The following is an 18,573-nucleotide window of genomic DNA, read 5'->3' as shown; positions in this document are numbered from 1 at the left end:
CGCTTTGGTTCACAGCACGTAAGCGGACGCCGAAATCTCGGCCGCTACTGAGTCATCGGGGTAACGGCCACCCGCGTCCGACTCGAGACTGCGGATCCAGGCGGACGTGGCTGGACCGCGGGCCAAGTCTTGGGGTTCAGCCCCTGGGATGTCGGGGGGCGAGAGCGTGTGAGCAGATGTCTGGGAGCGCTCCCGCAGATACTCGCCGCAACCCCGGTACAGCCCGCGCCCTGTGCGGGGAGGCGTCCACGGCACCGCGCCCCGCCGCGCCCCACCGCGCCGCGTCACCTCGGGGCCCGCCGGCCGGAGCCCCGCGAACCACGGGGGGGCAAGTGGCCAGTGACGCCGCCCCAGGCACCGTGGAGGCCGCGGGCGGCCCAGCCGCGACCCCCCTGCGCCTCTGCTCGGCGCGCCGCCGGCGACCCACGGCCGGCCCCCCTCCCCCGGGCCCCGCGGCCCCCTGTCCTCAGCCCTGCCCGGGGCGAAGCGGAGGCAAAGCAAACAAGGGCTCCCCGCGACTGCACCGAAGACTCCGCAGTCGCTGCAAGCACCGCGCTACTAACCTCGCTCTGTTCTCCGGGCGCTCGGCAGGCTCCAGAGTCCGCTTCCCGCCGTCGGACACGTTCTGGGGGACACAGGGACACCAGAGCGCGCGGGCCAAGGCACCCCTCGCCCCGCACGCACTGTGCGCAAGCGCGGAAGGGGCCGAGGGGGCCGGGCGGCTGGGCCTGGTCGCTAGGAAACCAGACCGAAAGTTCCGCTTAACGGTAGATGGGAAAGGCAGAGCGTCACGCTATTGGTCAACGGTACAGAGGGGGCTGGCCTTAGGGCTTTATTTCCTGACCATTGGGTTAAACGCCTGTCAATCAGGAGTGGTACACCTGGGTGGGCGGGGCTCCCTGAGGTCGGCGACGGCGGCCTTAGCAACGGCTTGGGAGCCGAGAAGGCTGCTCAGTGCTCTGGGCTGCGCGGCGCAGGCGGAGGCCGGGGCTCCCGACCGCGGGCGCCGGCTGGCGACATGGTGAGTGCGCAGCTGTGGCCTTCTGCCGCGGCCGGGGCTGACGTTCCTCCCCGCAGCAAGGAAGGGACGTGCAGCTGGTGACATGTGTCACGCACTCGCCTGCCTTGCACGACCGTCGAGGGCCGTCAGTCTCCCCGCCCCTTGCTGCCAAGTAAGCGCTCTGCCCGCGGCTCTCGGGACGCACGGGCGGCTCTCCGATTCCTCCCCCTGCTCAGCCCCGCCAGCCGCTCACCGCGGGCCTAAGACGGAAGCCACCCCTTAGCCCGAGAGGAGGCCAGTGCGAACGAGATGCTAGGGACGGCTGAGGGCCTGGGCCTCCGGGGGGGACCTTCGCGCTCCGCCCTGTCGGGAAGCGGGGGGCTCCGACGGCCGCCACGCCGGGTCCCCGCCCCGCCACCCCCGTCAGCGCGCGGACGCTGGCCACCGAGGCGCGGGGCCCGGAGGCCGGTTGCTGCCTCGGCCACTGCTGCTGCTCGCGCCGAAGCTGGGGGCAGCGAGATGCCCCAGCGAGGCCGCAGACGAGGCCCACGAGCAACTCGGACCCCGCTCGCCAGTGGAAAATGGCAGAGAGCAGGAAGACGACCCCACCTCCGCAGGTGCATTCTTGCTCAGATCCCTGGAGCAGGTTTGCACCTGGAAAGTGGAGGCTTCTTCCATTTCTCAGCCTCTGCAATGTAGGAAAGCAGCCTCGAAAGTGGGGAAGGGTATTCTGTTCCAATCAGGCATATTCCACAAAATAAGTTTTATGATGAGACATTTAGGCCCCTTGGAAGTGAAGGGGGGCCTTCAACACCGCTTTTCAGATACACCACGTGGGGCCGACTGTGTTCTGACATCTCTTCTAGCGCGCCCACCTTTGCCTCTTCTCCTCTAAAGGCACCAGTTTGAAGGAAAAATCTAATTGGTAAAAAATAATAAGAAAAAGAAAAGAGAACGAACCAGGTTTTCCATCAAGATATTAATAACTGGAGCAAAATGTTACTAAGGGGAAAGGCACACACTGTTGAGGTTCACTATACAGTAGAAGAGGATATTTGCCAAAGATTCTTATATTTAGTTAGTTCACATCAATTTCATCAATTATTCTGGTTCTGGTAAGTTTTCCAGTTATGTTGCTTATCCCTCACCCATATGTGTATTTATTACAGGCGTCCAACAACCGCGCAAGTTCAGACCAATGGAGGAAAAGAGAAGCAAAAATTGAACTGAATGAAACTCAAAAACAAGAAATTAAAGAGGCCTTTGATTTATTCGATGTTGATGGGTCTGGAACCATAGATGTAAAAGAATTGAAGGTCCAAACATTACTTCTAATTCTAAAACATGTTTGAAACCATATCATTCATTCATGGCAATCTTTCAAATCTTTAACAGCAGCCTTCTGACAGCTGGATATAAAATCTCTTCAGTGCAGACAGCTGCCTCACACTCACCAAACAACAGCTTGTTAAGCACTTTATTCTTGTTTTAGAGATGAACTGTCCAAATCCCGAAGTGTGACAGATGTTTCTGGCAGCACAGTGGGATTGAAAAGCCTGCTGACCTGATTCTCTAGGGCAGGGGTTCTCAACCTTCGTAATGCCATGACCCTTTCATACAGTTCCTCATGTTGTGGTGACCTCCCAACCATAACTAAAGCATAGTGATTAATCACAAAAACAATATGTAATTATATGTTTTCCGATGGCCTTAGGCGACCCCTATGAAAGGATCATTCGACCCCCAAAGGGGTCGCAACCCACAGGTTGAGAATCGCTGTTCTAGGGTTATAACTTATCCATGGTAAAAGAGAGAGAGGCGGGGGGAGAGAGAGAAGTAATTAATAGGGAATTTAAAGACTAGGAATGAGATCATGTCATATTATAATTTATTTGCTTCCTATTTCAGTTTGCAATGCAGGTCTTGGGATTTGAACCAAAGAAAGAAGAAGTTAAAAAACTGATAGCTGAAATCGACAAAGAAGGAACTGGCACCATTAATTTTGAAGATTTTTTTGCCGTAATGAGTATAAAAATGGTATAGTGGGGTTTTGTTTTTCAAAGAAATACAAGCAGTCACCTTCTACGTCTTTTCTGGTTGCAGTAGAGGCTTCACAGAAGAGTTTAAACATGGTTGGGGTTTAGATAGGAACAGCAAGATTAACAATGTTTCCAGGGTAGTGAGGAAGACCGTCCAGTGTGCGGAAGAGGTTTTTTGTTAGGAAATAATAGGGTGTGCGGATGGAGAGAGAGGGGGGCCCGCACCTGAAGCCTCGACCTCCACAACCGTTTACTGAGTGCCTGTTTTTGCCAGGCGCTGTCCTGGGCATGTGGCATGAGACAGCTTTCTCGGTCTCTCGGGGCTCACTTGCGCCTTCCCACTCTGCCCCCTCCGCAAGCCGGAGTGTCGCCCCGTGAGCTGGATGCGAGCGCACCGGCACAATTGTAACAGGCAGAGCGGAAAGGGAGGCCCGAGCTCGGTTACCTGGCAAGTGCCGCTCTCCGCCTCCAAAACCTGCACGCTTCGTAGAGCAAGTAAATGGGAGGCCAGTAACGTTTTGTTGTTTCTGTTTTTAAAGAGTGAAAAAGATGAAAAGCAAGAACTGTTGAAGGCTTTCAACTTATTTGATGATGATGATACTGGAGGCATAACATTAAACAATATCAAGAGAGTTGCTGAGGAACTTGGGGAAAACTTAACAGATGATGAACTTCAGGTACATTTTACTTATTTTTAGAACCATAATTTACATGTACACTTATATATAATTATTTATGTATTATAATTTAGTCTTTATTGTATTCATAAGTACATTTAAAATAAAAAATTTTGAGTATATATTTGAATATTCATTTATATCATTCAATTTTAATGTATTTTACATCATATTTACACTTTGTTTTACAGGAAATGCTTGATGAAGCTGATCATGACGGGGATGGAGAAATAAATGAGGAAGAATTTTTGAAAATGATGCAAAAGACCGGCCTTCATTAATACTGTTTTGGTTTTTTTTTTTTGTTCCTTCTAGAAGTTAACAAATTGTATTTGTTATACAGTTTCATAATCCCTGAATGTTCATTTTCAATTTTCAGTTTATATGCACAAATTGGTCTCTTGATGTCTAATCCATGCGTGAAGTTACATGTTTCTACCAACATGTTGTTAAATCTGCAACATCAAGGAACAAAATGTCGTGACTTCCTTGAACTGTGAATCCAAGAACAGTATGAACTCCAACTGCTATTTTTAGAGCCTGGGTCCAAAGACTTGAAATCTTTTTTAACTTCAATGAAATTGGTCCCATGTGCAAAGGAATTTGGCAAACCAGCATTACTTGACCTATTATTTTCTCTTTCCCTGTTATCAACTCTTTAAAAACTGATAAACACTTTCTTTTTCAGTAGTAATTCAGATCTGTAAAGTATTAAATAAAACTGTTTGGCAGCTACATTATTTGCTACTCTTCTTCCTACACAGAAATTCAAAGCAGCACTTGTGCCACCCAGATTTCTCTCTAAAGTTTGACCCCATGTTAGCGTCTATATGTGTAGCATTGATGTCCTAGGACGGGGGTTTTACCTGTTATCTCAGTTAATATATTACAGCTCGGAAGCTGGTAGTATTAGCTCCGACTACATAAGAGAAAACAAAAGTTCAGAGAAGTTAAATTTAAAAACTGCTCAGTTACCCACAGATACTAAATAAAACATGGATTCTAAATTTTGGGCCTTTCAATATGCTGCTTCCCTACGGGTAAGGACTCTTGGGGTAAGTATATTTTCTAACTCATTTAATTCTAAGACTCCTGTAATTTACCTGTCTTGGTCTTCTGTGACAGAGCCAATCTGTTGGGAGAGGCAGGCCCCAGCTCGCAGTCCTGGGCCACACCGGGCCGCGTGGACAGGAGCCCTGGGCCCAGGACGCGTGCTCAGGAGAGTCTGCGTACCGCGCTCCGTTTCAGACTCAACGTGCACCTTTTCTTTCTGCCGAAGCGTATGTGCCACTGTGTGTCCCCTCAGCGAGAGGACGGGGTCCGCTGTACAACGAGAGGGGGCATGCGGGCCATCTACCTCGTGTGGGCCCCAGGACGCACGCTCGCGCTGAAGCTGACCCCACACCGCCCCTTTCGGTGTGAGTGAGGCCATTCCCTCCATTTCCCTTGGCAGCTCGGACACCGCGCTGCAGGGGCAGAGGGGCTGAGACTGCTGACCCTGACAATAGGTGACAGGTGCCATGGCGGGACACACTCTCCCTAAACCCAAGTAATCGTCTTTGGAGCAAGAAAGGCTTGTATAATAGAAAATGTAACTTTAACTGCCCCACCTGAAAAACAAAACCAAACCAAATCTGATCAAGAAACTTGTATTCCCAAGAAGGCATACAAACGGCCAACAGAAAAGGAGAGGAGGCCCAGCATCACTGGCTGTAAGGGACACGCCAGGCGAAGCCTCGATGAGACCCCACTGCGCACCGGGTAGAAGGGCTCTCAGCGACCAGGCAGAGCTAACAAACGCGGGAGCAGCCGAGGAGGAAGGGAGGCCTCACTGGAAGCCCAGGGCGCCCCGACCTTCAGACCCCACCGCCCCCCCCCACCCCCTTGGCTTGAAGGCACACGCAGCCTCGGCCCCGCTTCCTGCCGGGTCTTCCGAGGCTCACCCCGGGCACCTGTAACTCAGGAGTCAGCCAGCGCCGGGGGGCGGGAGCCGCGGACGATACCTTGCATTCCACTCTGTCCGTGAGTTTCCTCCCACGGCCTAGACACGCTGGCCGCCCTCAAAATTCCAACCTGCTCCCAGCGAGGAGCTGCCTGCGGTTCGGGAACAAAGAGGCTGGGTTCCGACCTTCCATTCTCGGTCCCCCACTGCTATTCGCAGGACTCCGGTGGGATCGCAACCCTGAGCCCCCGGTTCTGGGCGCCCTCGCCGCTGGGCACTGCTCGCCCCCGCCCCACGGGTTCCCTCCCTCCCTCGGGGCCCCGGCACCGCCGCCCCCTCACAGACGGGCCGCTCTGTAAGCCCAACGGCAGAGCCCCGCTGCGGCCCAGGGTCGGCGGCCAGGACAGGCCGACAGCGGTGAGACCCGCGCGCAGCGACAGCGGTGAAAGCCATTACTTGGTATGTTACAGACGGGCATTGCCCCCGAAATCACGGCCCCTTACTTTCTGGGTGGTGGCTTACACCAAAAAAGGTTAAGTTTAAATCGCTGTCAAACGACCGACATAGGGGAGTACTATCCCGACAGCACGCAGAACGTCACCCCTGGAATCAGGGAGCGGGCCCCGCAGGCCGGAGCGCAGAGCTGTGGCCACGAGAGGGCGCCGAGGCCTCACCAGTGCGGCGAGGGAGGGTGCGCTCGGATTCACGCTGGTTTTGATCAACAGGAATCCGTTTTTAGGTCAAAGTTACAGATGTAATTTATCAAGCATAACTTGGCATTACTCTTGAACTCACTTCCTTGGTAACTGATTACTCATGTTAGTGAAAAGTCAAAAATTTCATTTAGCAATAAAACCAATATGACATTATTCAAAATGTAACACAGAATTAGCGGGAAAATATATTATTTGAAGATTAAAACAAAATTTTTTCCATCTAATTCTGAATAAGTTCGACAACTTCCTCTTGTTTTACGAGGCAAGACTGCCATTGTTTCATATAAAAAATGACTAAAAAGAGACTCCCTCCACTGTTGACGCTAGTTACTTCTGGAAGAGCAGGGTGTGACCTGGCAGAGGGCGAAGATGCCTCCTTTTCATTCGCCATACATACACGTGGTTGGGTTTTTATGAACATAAGTTTTATAACAAATAAAAGAAGTAAAACATTTAATTGAACTGCTTTTAAAAAGCAGCTTAGGAAGCTGCTATAAAAATAAAATAGAAATAGCCCTGGCCGTGCAGCTCAGTTGGCTGGAGCGTCACCCGTCCACCGAAAGGTCACCGTTTGATCCCAGGTCGGGACACACGCCTGGGTTGCAGGTTCAGTCCCTGGTTGTGTGCACAGAGGAGGTAACCGATTGCCTCTCTGACACTGATGTTTCTCTCCCTCTCCACCTTCCCCTCTCTCTAAAATCACTGAGCATGACCTTGAATGAGAATTTTTAAAGAATTAGAAATATAAGTCCAAGTTTATGTAACATGCTTAAATATTTATGAATATGGTGCCCAGATGACATTAATAATAAGCATTCTACCAACACCACCAAACAGGAGGGGTGCTAGTCACCCTGGACACCTCAGCGCCTCTTGCGTTGTATAATCGACAGGAACATTGAGGCTCTGAAGTCGTCAAAAATGAAACTCACTTAATTTGTTTTAACCCCAAATACATCAGTTTCGTTGAGAATGGAACACTTTTTTTTTTCACACTTAACAAATGATATCTATAGATTCTGTTTGGTGGAAAGTGATATATTCAAAAGAATTAACGATATATAAACAAAGAAACATTCACAGTCAAAATAAATCATGTTCTGGAATAAGGCCCTTTAAATGAATTTGAAGCTTATGAAAAAATAAGCTTAGGTACACTGTATTACATGATCTCTTTCTGCCTTTTCATTAGAAATATAGAAGTCTCATGCTTTTCTTGGAAATATATTGCAGATAAATCAAATATCAAACCATATAAAAGTTAGAGCTAAAAAAAAACCCTAAATGCGAGGGGCAACCCCACACGATTTCTTCCTAAACACCCTGAGCTGCGTGTCCTACGCAACGTTCAATTCAACGGTGAGAGGCAACAAGGGCCTGGCCTCACGCTGTCCCCGCTGCCCAGCCAGAGGCCTCTCCCTGCCCAAGGGACCAGAGTGAAGGCAGCCCTTCCACCAACCCAGTGGGGACGATCACAGAGGCATCCGGCTGGAGGACACTGAGCTCAGACGGCTGCCCAGCACGTGGAAAGAAGAGACTATTTTAGGAACGATCTTATCAAGACAGGATTTGACATGGATTTGATCACTCACATAAGCAGGAGGCTGAGGCTTGACCTTTTTTTCTTTTTGGCAAAGAGAGGGGCTCTGACGCTGAGAGCAAGTGACCAGGATTCTGTGGGATACACTGCAGAGGGTCTGCAACCCAGATAACGAAGCGCCACAGCACTTGAACTTGAGCAAGAGCAGGACCATGTTCTTACCAATACATGTGTGTGCACGTATACCTCCCCCCGGCTGTGTGTTTTCGGTGAATATGTATTATATGGAATTATGCATCAGCTGTATTTTGTTGTTATTTCTCAAAGTACATTCAGTCCTCCTCCTTCATGTCCTTTCATTTACTATATTTCATGCAATGAATGTTATACAATTCCACCGGCTGTCTGAGGCGGGCTGACACTACGTCATGAACGCAGCAAAGCTCCCTACCCCAGCTCTGTACACACATGGCAGAGCGTGTGTGTGAGACACGCCTGTGCCTGTCTGGGTATGTCAGGTGTTGCAGCCATAAACCAACGTCCTTGGATACTTCCTACCCATTGTTTCAATATTACATCCTGGGACCCTTCGTGTCATTCGTTTTTCAAAAATTCAATGACTTGGATTAATTTGCAAACCGAGTGTAACTAACTAACCGTTCTCCTGCTCTACATCTGTGTTGAGCACTGTTGAAAGTCTGTCTTATAAAGAACAGTGATGTTTTACAATCAGTAAAGCCTTCATTTTAAAGCTTCTTCCACCTGTTACATTATGTCAAAACATGCCCAGGTCAGCAGTTTTGTTTTCCTACGTCCTTCTTGTCAGAAGTGGGAAATCTGAACTCTCCTAAGTAGGGCCGCCGCCTGTGAGTGAGTAAAGCAGCTGACAGGAAACGGTTTGGGGGCAGGAAGGGTCCGACGGGTGCTACTGGACGTGCTCTGGGCTATTTCAGACTTAGGTGACAACGCTGGAGACATGGCCTCTGTGGCGTGTTATCAACAGGCACGCAGGGCATGATGGAGAGCACGTCTCTAATCCTTGAGCCCGTTTAACTAGATGAGGCGCGAGGGCCGACCCGCCTGGCCCTCCACGGGCACCTGTCGCTGCCCTGACACGGGGCCCGGCCCGAAAAGCACGGCTGTACCGACCACTGACATCCCAGACGATACAAACAACACCTCTGTTCCCGAAACATGTAAAAACCCCGGAAAATAAGGTAGCAGGCACCTTGCATTTACCAGCCAGACTTAAAGGACGCCAACAGTTTACCGAAATGGGCACAAATCTCATTTCTTCTTAAGAAATAAACCTTTACAGATACAGCAAAAGTTCCTCTCTTGCCTCCACTATCATTTCCCCTCTCTTCTCAGAAGAGGTTGGGGCACATCATTTCCAGGCACATCACTCATCTGGGCCTTTACCTATATGGGTGCGTCCCTCACATGGAGGCTGTAGTTTCAGGGGTTCCACACTTTACATGATAGCATGTATAAATGTCCTTCTACGGCTGGGTTTCTTTCCATAACATTGTGTTTTTGAGATTCATTTACATTAACATGTTAATATTGGTTCATTTCAGTGCTTATAGAATTCTGTGATGTGAACAGACAGTTTATTTCTCTAGAGGGAAAGTGAGACTGACTTCATGTCTCTACCAGCTGGGACAGGAGCACCAGGACAGACAGCCTCACGTTTCCTGCACACGCCTGTCCACAAGCCTCCCAGGACAGCCACCAGCTGGGCTGGGGCGGCTGTACCAGAGCGCCGCAGAGCCGGCGGTTAGACCGGCAGAGGTCTATGGCCTCACCGCTCCAGAAGCTATAAGGTGTCTGGGGCTGGGGGCCCGCATCGGGGTTCTGGGGAGCGCTCTATCCTGCTTGCAAAACACCACCTACTAGCTGTATCCTCAAGGCAGGGAGAGATCTCTGTCTCCTCTTATCCTGTAGATCCAGGGCCCACCCGTAGGACCTCATTTAACCCTAATTACCTGCTCAAGACTCCATCTGCAGGTACCGTTACTTTGGGGATTAGGGCTCCCACGGACGAATTGTGGGGGCACCGTCCCGTCGTCCACAGCGGTCACCTGGGAGTGAAACTGCTGAGTTGCGTAAACTCTGCATCTTCCAATCGTTTCCAGATTGACCTTCAGAGCGGCTGTAATAGTTTTCACACCCGACTGCAAGTAGACAGGTACTAGACTACTTTTAACTGGGAGAACTTTAAGATCCCCAATGGAAGAGGAAGGGTATGATCCCTTCAGACTGCAACTTCTTTTTCCTACCCCACCAGCAGTGGGAAGGTCTTCCAAAGGGGCCGTCTGAACACTGGCTGCGGCCGGTCAGCTCCTCCATCTGCAGCCAAGTACGAAAGCCACTGACCTACTCAACCCGTGAGCCCCTCCTTACAGTCCCCGACGTGGACGGGAACCTCCAGGGTTCGGCGGGGCCGCCAGGGCTCTTGCCCAGGGAAACCAGGCCTTGTGTGCTGGGCACAAGTGATACAAATCAAGTTTTGGGTCCACTGTCATCGAGATCCTCAGGCTCCAAATCTCCTCTGGCCCCCCTTGTGAAACGCCAGAGTGCTTTGACGCTGTGAGGTTTTTTTTTTTTTTTTTTCAAATAGGGTGCTTAGTTTTCCTTACAGACGGTTTAAAGGCTCCCGAGGGGCCTCCCATGCCCTCTGCCACTGCCTCAGCAGCGCTCGGGCCCCCAGGTGCCCTGGGTTATCTGGGCCCCCCTGCAAGCATGGGTGTGGGGGCCTGACTCCCACCCCCCACCACCACCACCGACCACCTGTCTGGGACTCAGGAAGAGTCTGATTAGACAAAGAGGTGGTTTCTTCTGTTTCGGTCATGCAGACAGTCTGTGAATCAGAAGAGATTTCTCAGAGTGAGTTGAACCATCTACTTTCCTTCCCATATGTGTCACTGCTTTTTCTGGAAACTCTTACCTACCAGGCAGGCTCTCCCCGGCGTGACCACGCGTGGCGCCGGATCCCACAGCGGAGCCGTGCGCCCCTCTCACTTCCATGGCAACGTCTGAGGACCAAATCCGGGGCCATCGTCTCGCTGCGGGAGCCAGCAGAAGAAGGATCTGAGTGTTAAGGAAAACCCCTGTTAGTCAGAAACTTTTCTCTAGGAGGTCAAGACCTCTGAAAAATTAATGGAAAAGTACCAACAATACTTTTCTTCACACACATATTTCTTTAATGTTGCACTGTTCTTAACTAGGGAATTTTACATCATGTGTCACCACGAGTCTGTTCTCCCTTCCCTGCCCCTCGCTCCCTCCTTCTGCTTGTCAGTCTGACCATCCCTCACTCTTTCTGCTGAAATAGGGCACCTCTCTAACCCAGCAGGAACTAGAAAGTATGTTTAAAGGTAATGCATGCAACCAGTCACGAATGGCCCCACACCCGTGGGGCTCTCCGGGCGAGGGGTCAGGGAGCACCTGGCGGGGCCACCGGTCCCACCCAACGTCCTGCGGGGAGAGAGGGGCCTCCGTGTCCCACTTCCTCTTGTCTTAGGTCTTCATCACTTTATCTCAGAGCCACTGAGTTTTAGAGCATTTCTCTTACACTCAGACAAAATTTGCTTGGCTAACCTACCATTCTCTTTGGCCTGAAAACGCGAGACACCGCTCTGCTGCCTCCCCTTCTGAAGAGGGGGGCTGCGTCCACGCCAACCGTTGGCATGGTACGCAGCGTGCGTGGGGAGACGCTGCCGCCTTCAGAGGGGGCACTTCTGCGCGTCGGGCTGTTTGACCTTCGATGGCCCCACCTGAATTCTGGCTCCTTAGGGGCTGCTGATGGCAGTGACAGTGGGAAGCAGTTATGGAAGTTTTCAGATGCTGACGGGTTCTTTAGACGTCTAACACTACAGGCCAGATTCCATGAGCAGTGCAAAGGGCCAAGACGACTCGCAGTTCTTCTGTGAAGTCTGAAAGAAGGAAACAGCCCTTGCATTTCAGGCGCCCACTGAGGGGAGCTGGGCCGGGATGGGGTGTGAGCTCCCCCAGAGCTGAGGAGGAGGGGCGTCCGGAAGGGTGTGTGCTGGAACCCCCGCCGCTCCCCTCCCTGGCCTCCTGGCAGCAGGCGGCTTCCTCCCTGTGGCGTGACCGGGAGCAGCGCCAGGCCCCGGAGCTGTGCCCACTTCTGTAACTCAGGGAGAGGGGTGTTTTGATCCGTTTTAAAGAGCGGAGTCACCCTGTAACTGGGAGCGCAGGCCCTTGGGGACAGGGAGCCTGGATGAGATTCTACCAGAGCGCTTCCTCTCCCCGGCTTGTCCCTGCTGCTCAGAATGCCCCTGCTCTCCCGCACCGAAGCGCCCCTCCCCACCTGCCACGGACGAGAGCCAGGACTGCGCAGCCAAGCTGGGCAGGGGCACAGCTGCCAGCTGCCCGGCGTGGGTGGATGGGGTTAATCCCAGCCTCTCACGAGCGTGGGAGATCAGGGCACTCCTGAGTTTCCAGACTGTGCATCTGGAGCATCCTCACAGAGCCCATTCACAAGGCGGCCTCACTCGTCCTTATGCCCGTGGCTCAAGTCACCTGCATCCACAGGGGAGGGCACACTGTGGCCTTACCAGGTGTTTGGCCTGTAAGTAACACATGATACATGGACATAAACTGCTTTTTAAATACCAATTATATGAAAGGCTGGAAAAATCTCCATGTTTTAAAGGGTTTATTGAATTGCTATAGGTAAAATATACTACTATCAATACTATGTCTTGCTGGCTATAAAATTTGTAGGGAAAATAAATGATCATTTCCAGGATCTGTCTTTTTAGCACATAAGCTGTTATAGAGATAAATGGCTTGCAGAATGAATTAAAAAAGACAATTCTAGTTTTAAACAGAAAGGCCACATGTCTATACTAAATAGTTTATTGTTTGTTTTTTTTTTAAATGAGATGTAACTAATAAAGTTTAACTGAATAAAGAGTAGTGTCGGTTAGCGTGGTGATGTTACTAAAGAGGGTCACACGTCTGGGAAAATGACGCTGAGCGCCGTGCGCAGTGAGTTTGCAACACCTGAAGCCAAGGTCGGGGAGAGTTAGCCCTCTGAGTTCTGAACCGAGAACAATCCGTTACCGCGTGTTTGTGCCGTTTCTAAAGAAGCGGAACACAGAGTACTTTCTACTTAACCTACTTTCTCCAAAATCAACGTTCACGTTCATCTTCTAACAACACGTGGCCACTCCTTCTCCGCGGGAAAGCCAGAGGTTCTTCCCTTAAAGGTGAGCCCCGGGGGGTCACAGGGCGGGTCTCCCCTGGGAGCCATGCGCAGCCTCGTGCCTCGGCGCTCAGGCAGGGCCCGCGGGACCCGGGCACAGGGCAAGGACCTCCGAGCTCCGGGCCGTCCCCAGCCCTCGGCTTTCTGACTGCGGGCGTCGCCGGTCAGACACGAGGAACCCAGCACCGGTCTAGTGGGTCGCACAGGCGTGTTTAAACGTCCTGGTTACATGGCTTGGGCTACTCTGTGATGAGGAGCCCACCTCGGGCCTGAGACTGAAGTGGGGTTTCCTGATGCTTTTGACAATACGAAACGTGGGTCCGGCATGTCTGGGACGGGGGGACAGAGAGGGAGGGAGGGAGAGGGCAGACTCCAAGTCCATGAACCGAACAGTCACTTGGGACAGACAGGACGACAGGGCTGAGGCCGTGGCTGTCCTCACCGCCCAGGGCACAGCCCCAATAAACAGCAGGCTTCGCCAGCCGCTGCTCCTGCTCCTTTGGGAAGGCCCAGCAGGGACGGCGCAGCGCGGAGGCCGGGTGCTCTCCCCGGCGCTCCGTGGGTGGCCCGCGTCCTTCCGCCGGAGCAGGTGGCGGGAACACGGGCTGCTGTGTTTGCCAGGACGGTGCTCTGCGTGCTAAAGAGTGACCGGGAGTGAACCGGCCAGCAACACACCCAGCACGCTCGGCGGCTTTGCGTGGTGATGACCGTGCAGGCACCCTCTGCTGCGCGGGTCTCTGTGGGGGTCCCGGCGCCATCGGCACTGACGGGGTGCCCCCACCCCAGTTCTGCAGGAGGACGGTGTAGGCGCACTGTCTCCTTAGACCATGCCAGCAGAGCCGTGTATTCCAGCAAAGAACAAAAATCGGAAGTAATGTGATCACTTAGTAAGCTAGCGAATGCAAACCAAGGGGACGTTATTCTACAAATAATAGCATTTTTCCTGGCTTGAATTCTACCACATTTCTTCGCTGCACTAAAAACGATGTCTCAATTAGCTGTTAGTCCACGACGAGTCCCATCCCAAAGTCCAGGGGCTCCAAACGAAAGCGACACGCCTCCCATGTCTGTGACAGGCAACCTTCATGGCCTCTCAGGCCCAGGCTCAGAAGGGGACCTCATCACCTCTGTTGCCTTCTACGGCCCAGGTGAGCCACCTGGCTGCACCCCAAGTCCAGGGGGAAGACACACCACCACCCCCTTAGCGGGAACAGCTGCGAGGCCTGCCGCGACAGGCAGGGACGCGGGAGGAGGCAGAGGACCGGGCGCTCCCACGGCCCACCACGGCCAACAAGGCCAGCTGCGATGTGGCCACTTGAAGACCCAGGCCGCTCTGTGCGCGTGGGGGGCTGGGGGTCAGGGAAGGGAGGCCAGCAGCTTTGGGGCGGCAGGATTGTAAAGGCACCTGCCTGAACTGGGAGTATTTGAGCATCTGACCCGCTGGCCCCCTTCCTCCGTGTCAGAGCTGTGACAGCGGCAGCTGGGACTCGCCCATGAAGCTGCACTAATGGGAGCTGGATGCCCAGCAAAGGCAGGAACACCCAAGGGGTCGGTAACCAACGGGATTAGGGACGCCTTCCCCGCTTCGAGAAGCCCCAGTGAACCGGGAGGTCTGGAGAAGGGCCCTGCAGGGGTCGCTGGCCTCGTCGGCTAGCACAGAGGACGGAACCAGGGAGCACGGGTTTGGAGACCGTGCCCAGCTTCCACCCGGAGGGGTGTAAGGATAAGGGTCCTGTCTTCCCTCAGCGCCCCTGGAAGTTGTGCTGAATGACACCCCGCGCGCCCCCACCTTTTCCTCTAGTGTTGGCTCAGCAATCACTCGGCCAGTTTTTATAGATTCTCAGCCAATTTTGGCTATCTGAACGGTCTCAGCATGGCATTTAAGGCTCAGTCCTGTCCTCAGACTTGAGTCACAGCTCATTTTCTTCTTTCCGCTCAGGCCAGATCTGCGGCTGTACCCCCCCCGCCCCCAGTCACCTGTGTGTCCTGTGTGGTGGGAGGGGCAAGGCTGCCCGCAGCTACACTTCCGTTCCATGTCCACCCTCGCTGAGGAGGAGCCTCCAACACCCTTGGCAAATGAGGGGGCAGTGGGTGGGGGGGGGGGGCTTACTCTGGGCAGCTCCCTTGGCCCAGGCTGTCCCTGGCTGGCCTGACCACTTCTCTAGGGGCCTGGCGGTAGCACTTACCTGCAGTGCGCAACCTCTTCGCCAGCACCCCGCTTTCAAAGACACGCACAGATGCCCACTGCCCGCATTGCCCAGAACAACGGCTGTGGCCCCGGTTCTCACCTCCCCACAAACCGTGACGTCGGCGGGCAAACCTGGGTTCCATCTCCCAACGCGCCTGGCAGGTCACAGGGAGCGTGGCCCGGGAGCACTCCACGCCCCCTCTTGCTCCAAACCTCTTGTGCCTACAGGTCCCATGGGGGCCAAGCAGCCTGTCCCGCTGCGGGGATGGGAATGTTGGTCTCCTTCTCTCGTAGGCACCCCAATCTTTAGAAAAATTCTCTTCCCCCCTTTCTCTTTCCATGCACTTTGGGGAGTCAAACACTATGCCCCTTCCCCTGTCAGTGCCCCCGGGGAGGGGACACAGAGCTGGCAGTTGTCTAAGATGGGTGGGAGGGGCCAGTCCCCTAGCAAAGCTCGGCAGGTCAGGGCTGGCTCCAGGGGGCAGCTGCTGACCTTAAAACGTGGACCGAGTCCCTGACTCCTGGCTCTAGTTCGGGGCCCAGGCTGCAGTCCAGACACAACAGGCCTTTGGAGTCAGACAAAACCTGTGTCCGAACTGAGCTCTGCCACTTACTGTGGAGTCTCAACTTCTTCACCTAGAAACTCCTTCTTGGGGTTGTTGTGACCATAACGTGAACGAGGGCCACTTGGCTCTCACACACAAGGAGACCGGTCACGCTGGTATCCCTTCTCCTCGCTTCACCCCACGCTCGCCCGCTGCGCCTTGCTCACACCCCGTCTGTGTGTGTGAGTGTCTGTGAGGACAGAGACAAGGGTGTGTGTTTGAAATCTGGGCCTCTGATATTTTTGCCCCTTGAATCCATGTTAGGTTATTGGTGCAGAAGAAGACGTTTGGGACATAAATCTTCACCACTCAGTAGCAATGGCCTGAGCTGCTGTGTGACTCATCAGGCCGCGGCTGCCGAGGGTGTCAGGTGCAGACTCTCTGCTTCCTGCAGCGCGTCTGTGTAGGTGTGCTATTACCAGAAGCCCTCCCGGGCGCTACCCGGCGCGCTCCCGAAATGACTGGGATGAAAGAAAAGAAACACCGAAACAAAGAAAGGGGATTGTTTTTATGTTTTACCATCAAGAACACCGTTTTAGTTAAAATGAGACCATCCAAATGAGAATAAACAAATTTACATAAAGAAGAAGTTTTGATGCTGATTTCTAAACTCACTGGGGTTTTACCTGATAAAATCTACAAAGCAGAGTATTTATCCTCAAAACACGTCAGCTGCACATAACCATTACTCATGCTTTCGCACCTGCAAATACGGCCGATTTCTTAAAAACTGAAGAGGTTGAGAGATTTTTACGATACCTGGACTCTATGTTTAGAGAAAGAAGAGTTAGTTCAATCGTTTATCCAACAGCCATTTGCTAAATTACTGAGCTAACGAGGCTCCTCTGTTGCTTCCAGGCTTGGCGCGTAGTCTAATGGAGGAGAAATGAAGTTCACAAACAGAATCACAGTCCAGGCGCTTCCTGCTCAACTCCACCACCTCTGATGGCTGCCACCAGCTCCACCAGCTACAAGCTGGGGACACCCTGGGACCACGTCCCCGCTCACAGAAGGGTCTGCTGTTTGTGCCCAGCAGGAAAGCCCTACAAGAATTAGAGAGTCTTGAATCATTGCTACAAAATCCACACGCTACTGTGCTCACTTGTCATATTAACAAGTCACCAGCATCTTCTGCAAGTCACATTTGGTAGTGACAGTAAACAAACACACCCAGACTACCCGTGGCCAGGCCCTGCTTCTGTGCGAGGTGCACAGACAGGTACCCACAGAGGAGAGAGGCAGAACTGGTGCTGGATTTTTAGAGCAAGGATATACTCACCGCCATGGCTGCTTCTGACCAACACAAGTGACTTCGGTAGTTCTGACCCGCCAGCACCAAGCGCCGTGAGCTTTACGCCCGCTCAGAGAGGACGGCCAGGGCGTCCCAGTAACAGGGCGTGGGGACCGCAGGACTCAGAGCGACTAGTCCGAATCCCTCACTTTACTGGTAAGGACGGTCAGGCCACTGTGTCAGGGAAGCCTTGAAAAACATCTCAGCAGGAGAAAGGTGTCACTGGGTTTGGTACCAGCACGCCCTGCCCGGCTGTCTGCTTCTGCAGGGGTTTGTGGCCAGTCCTGAAGCTGTTTGATAGCTTAACGAGTCTTAGAAATCTTACAGGAATGCAAATAATTCTTGTTCCTAGAAATGCGAATGAACGTCTTCACATGGATGGGAACTGATTATGGCCCTGTGGAATTTAACAAGTTTTCCACCCACTTGAAATTCACTTCAGCATTCCTAATGATATATATGTGTGTGTGCTGCTAACCAGAAACATTATCTTATTGGTTCCCTCATTAATTAACGTACGAAATAGAACCCCAATCACCATCTCAGTTCCCCATTGAGCGTATCAAGGGACAGGCTGGCCAAACAGGGTCTAGTTTCACTTAGGGGTGTCCGGGTCTGAAGGGGAAGGGGGCGGGGCGAGCTTGCTGCCTCTGTCCCCAGATGACAGCGGGAAGAGAAAGGAGACAGGCAGCGAAAGGCGGTGGTCAGACTCGGCCCCGGGTGGGTCACAGAGCGATGCGTACGTAAGATCTGCGGCCTCCTTAAGGCAGCCGGTCCGACGGAGCCCGTCTGTGGGTGTTCGCGCTGACGGCCGCTGCTCTGGAGGCACTAACTACGCTGAGGGTACTAAAGAGAGAGAGCGCGATGGTTAAATAAGGCAAGAAGAAGAAAACCCTACGACTCTGATCTAGCTCCAATGTTGATAGGAAATGACCCTTAGAAGCGCCGCCCTGTGTCTGTGGTGTGACGGCACAAAGGCGGGGACAGTGTGGGCAGGACTACCCTGGAGTCCATCCTCAGACACTACCAGGGAGTGTGTGCATGTGGTTCTCCCAGCACAGTCAAAGCCTTGCCTCCGATGCTCATTCCAGCAAGGGCTGCAGAAGCCCCAGCAGCCCCGGCTCCAGCAGGGAGGAAGGGAAGTCAGGATGGAGCCTTCTCTAATGGGGATCTGCTCACTTGTACAACTAACCAAGAAAAATGGTTAGTCTTTGAGATTTGTTGGTTGGCTTGGGGATTGAGTTTAAACTTAAAACACTAGTTCTAAGAAAGGAGTTGCCCTCAAGCTTCACCCACCCTGTGGAAGCCAAACCTTTTCATGACAGAGAATAATGTATCC

General features: G+C 52.7%; 1 protein-coding gene across 1 annotated transcript; it reads left to right on the top strand.

Annotated features, from left to right (window-relative positions):
* The first annotated feature begins 1,729 nt into the window (after positions 1 to 1,729).
* Positions 1,730 to 4,174, top strand: LOC149999185 (centrin-4-like). The gene is given in 6 exon segments (XM_090288457.1): positions 1,730 to 1,796; positions 1,798 to 1,833; positions 2,170 to 2,316; positions 2,909 to 3,037; positions 3,579 to 3,716; positions 3,908 to 4,174. Coding segments are annotated over 6 exon segments (570 nt in total). The 5' UTR covers positions 1,730 to 1,766; the 3' UTR covers positions 3,998 to 4,174.
* Positions 4,175 to 18,573: the final 14,399 nt, after the last annotated feature.

This window comes from Furipterus horrens, unplaced genomic scaffold, assembly GCF_987537825.1.
Source record: "Furipterus horrens unplaced genomic scaffold, mFurHor1.1.pri manual_scaffold_10, whole genome shotgun sequence".
Classification (NCBI taxonomy): Eukaryota; Metazoa; Chordata; class Mammalia; order Chiroptera; family Furipteridae; genus Furipterus; species Furipterus horrens.
This window is presented reverse-complemented; position numbering and strand designations above follow the sequence as displayed.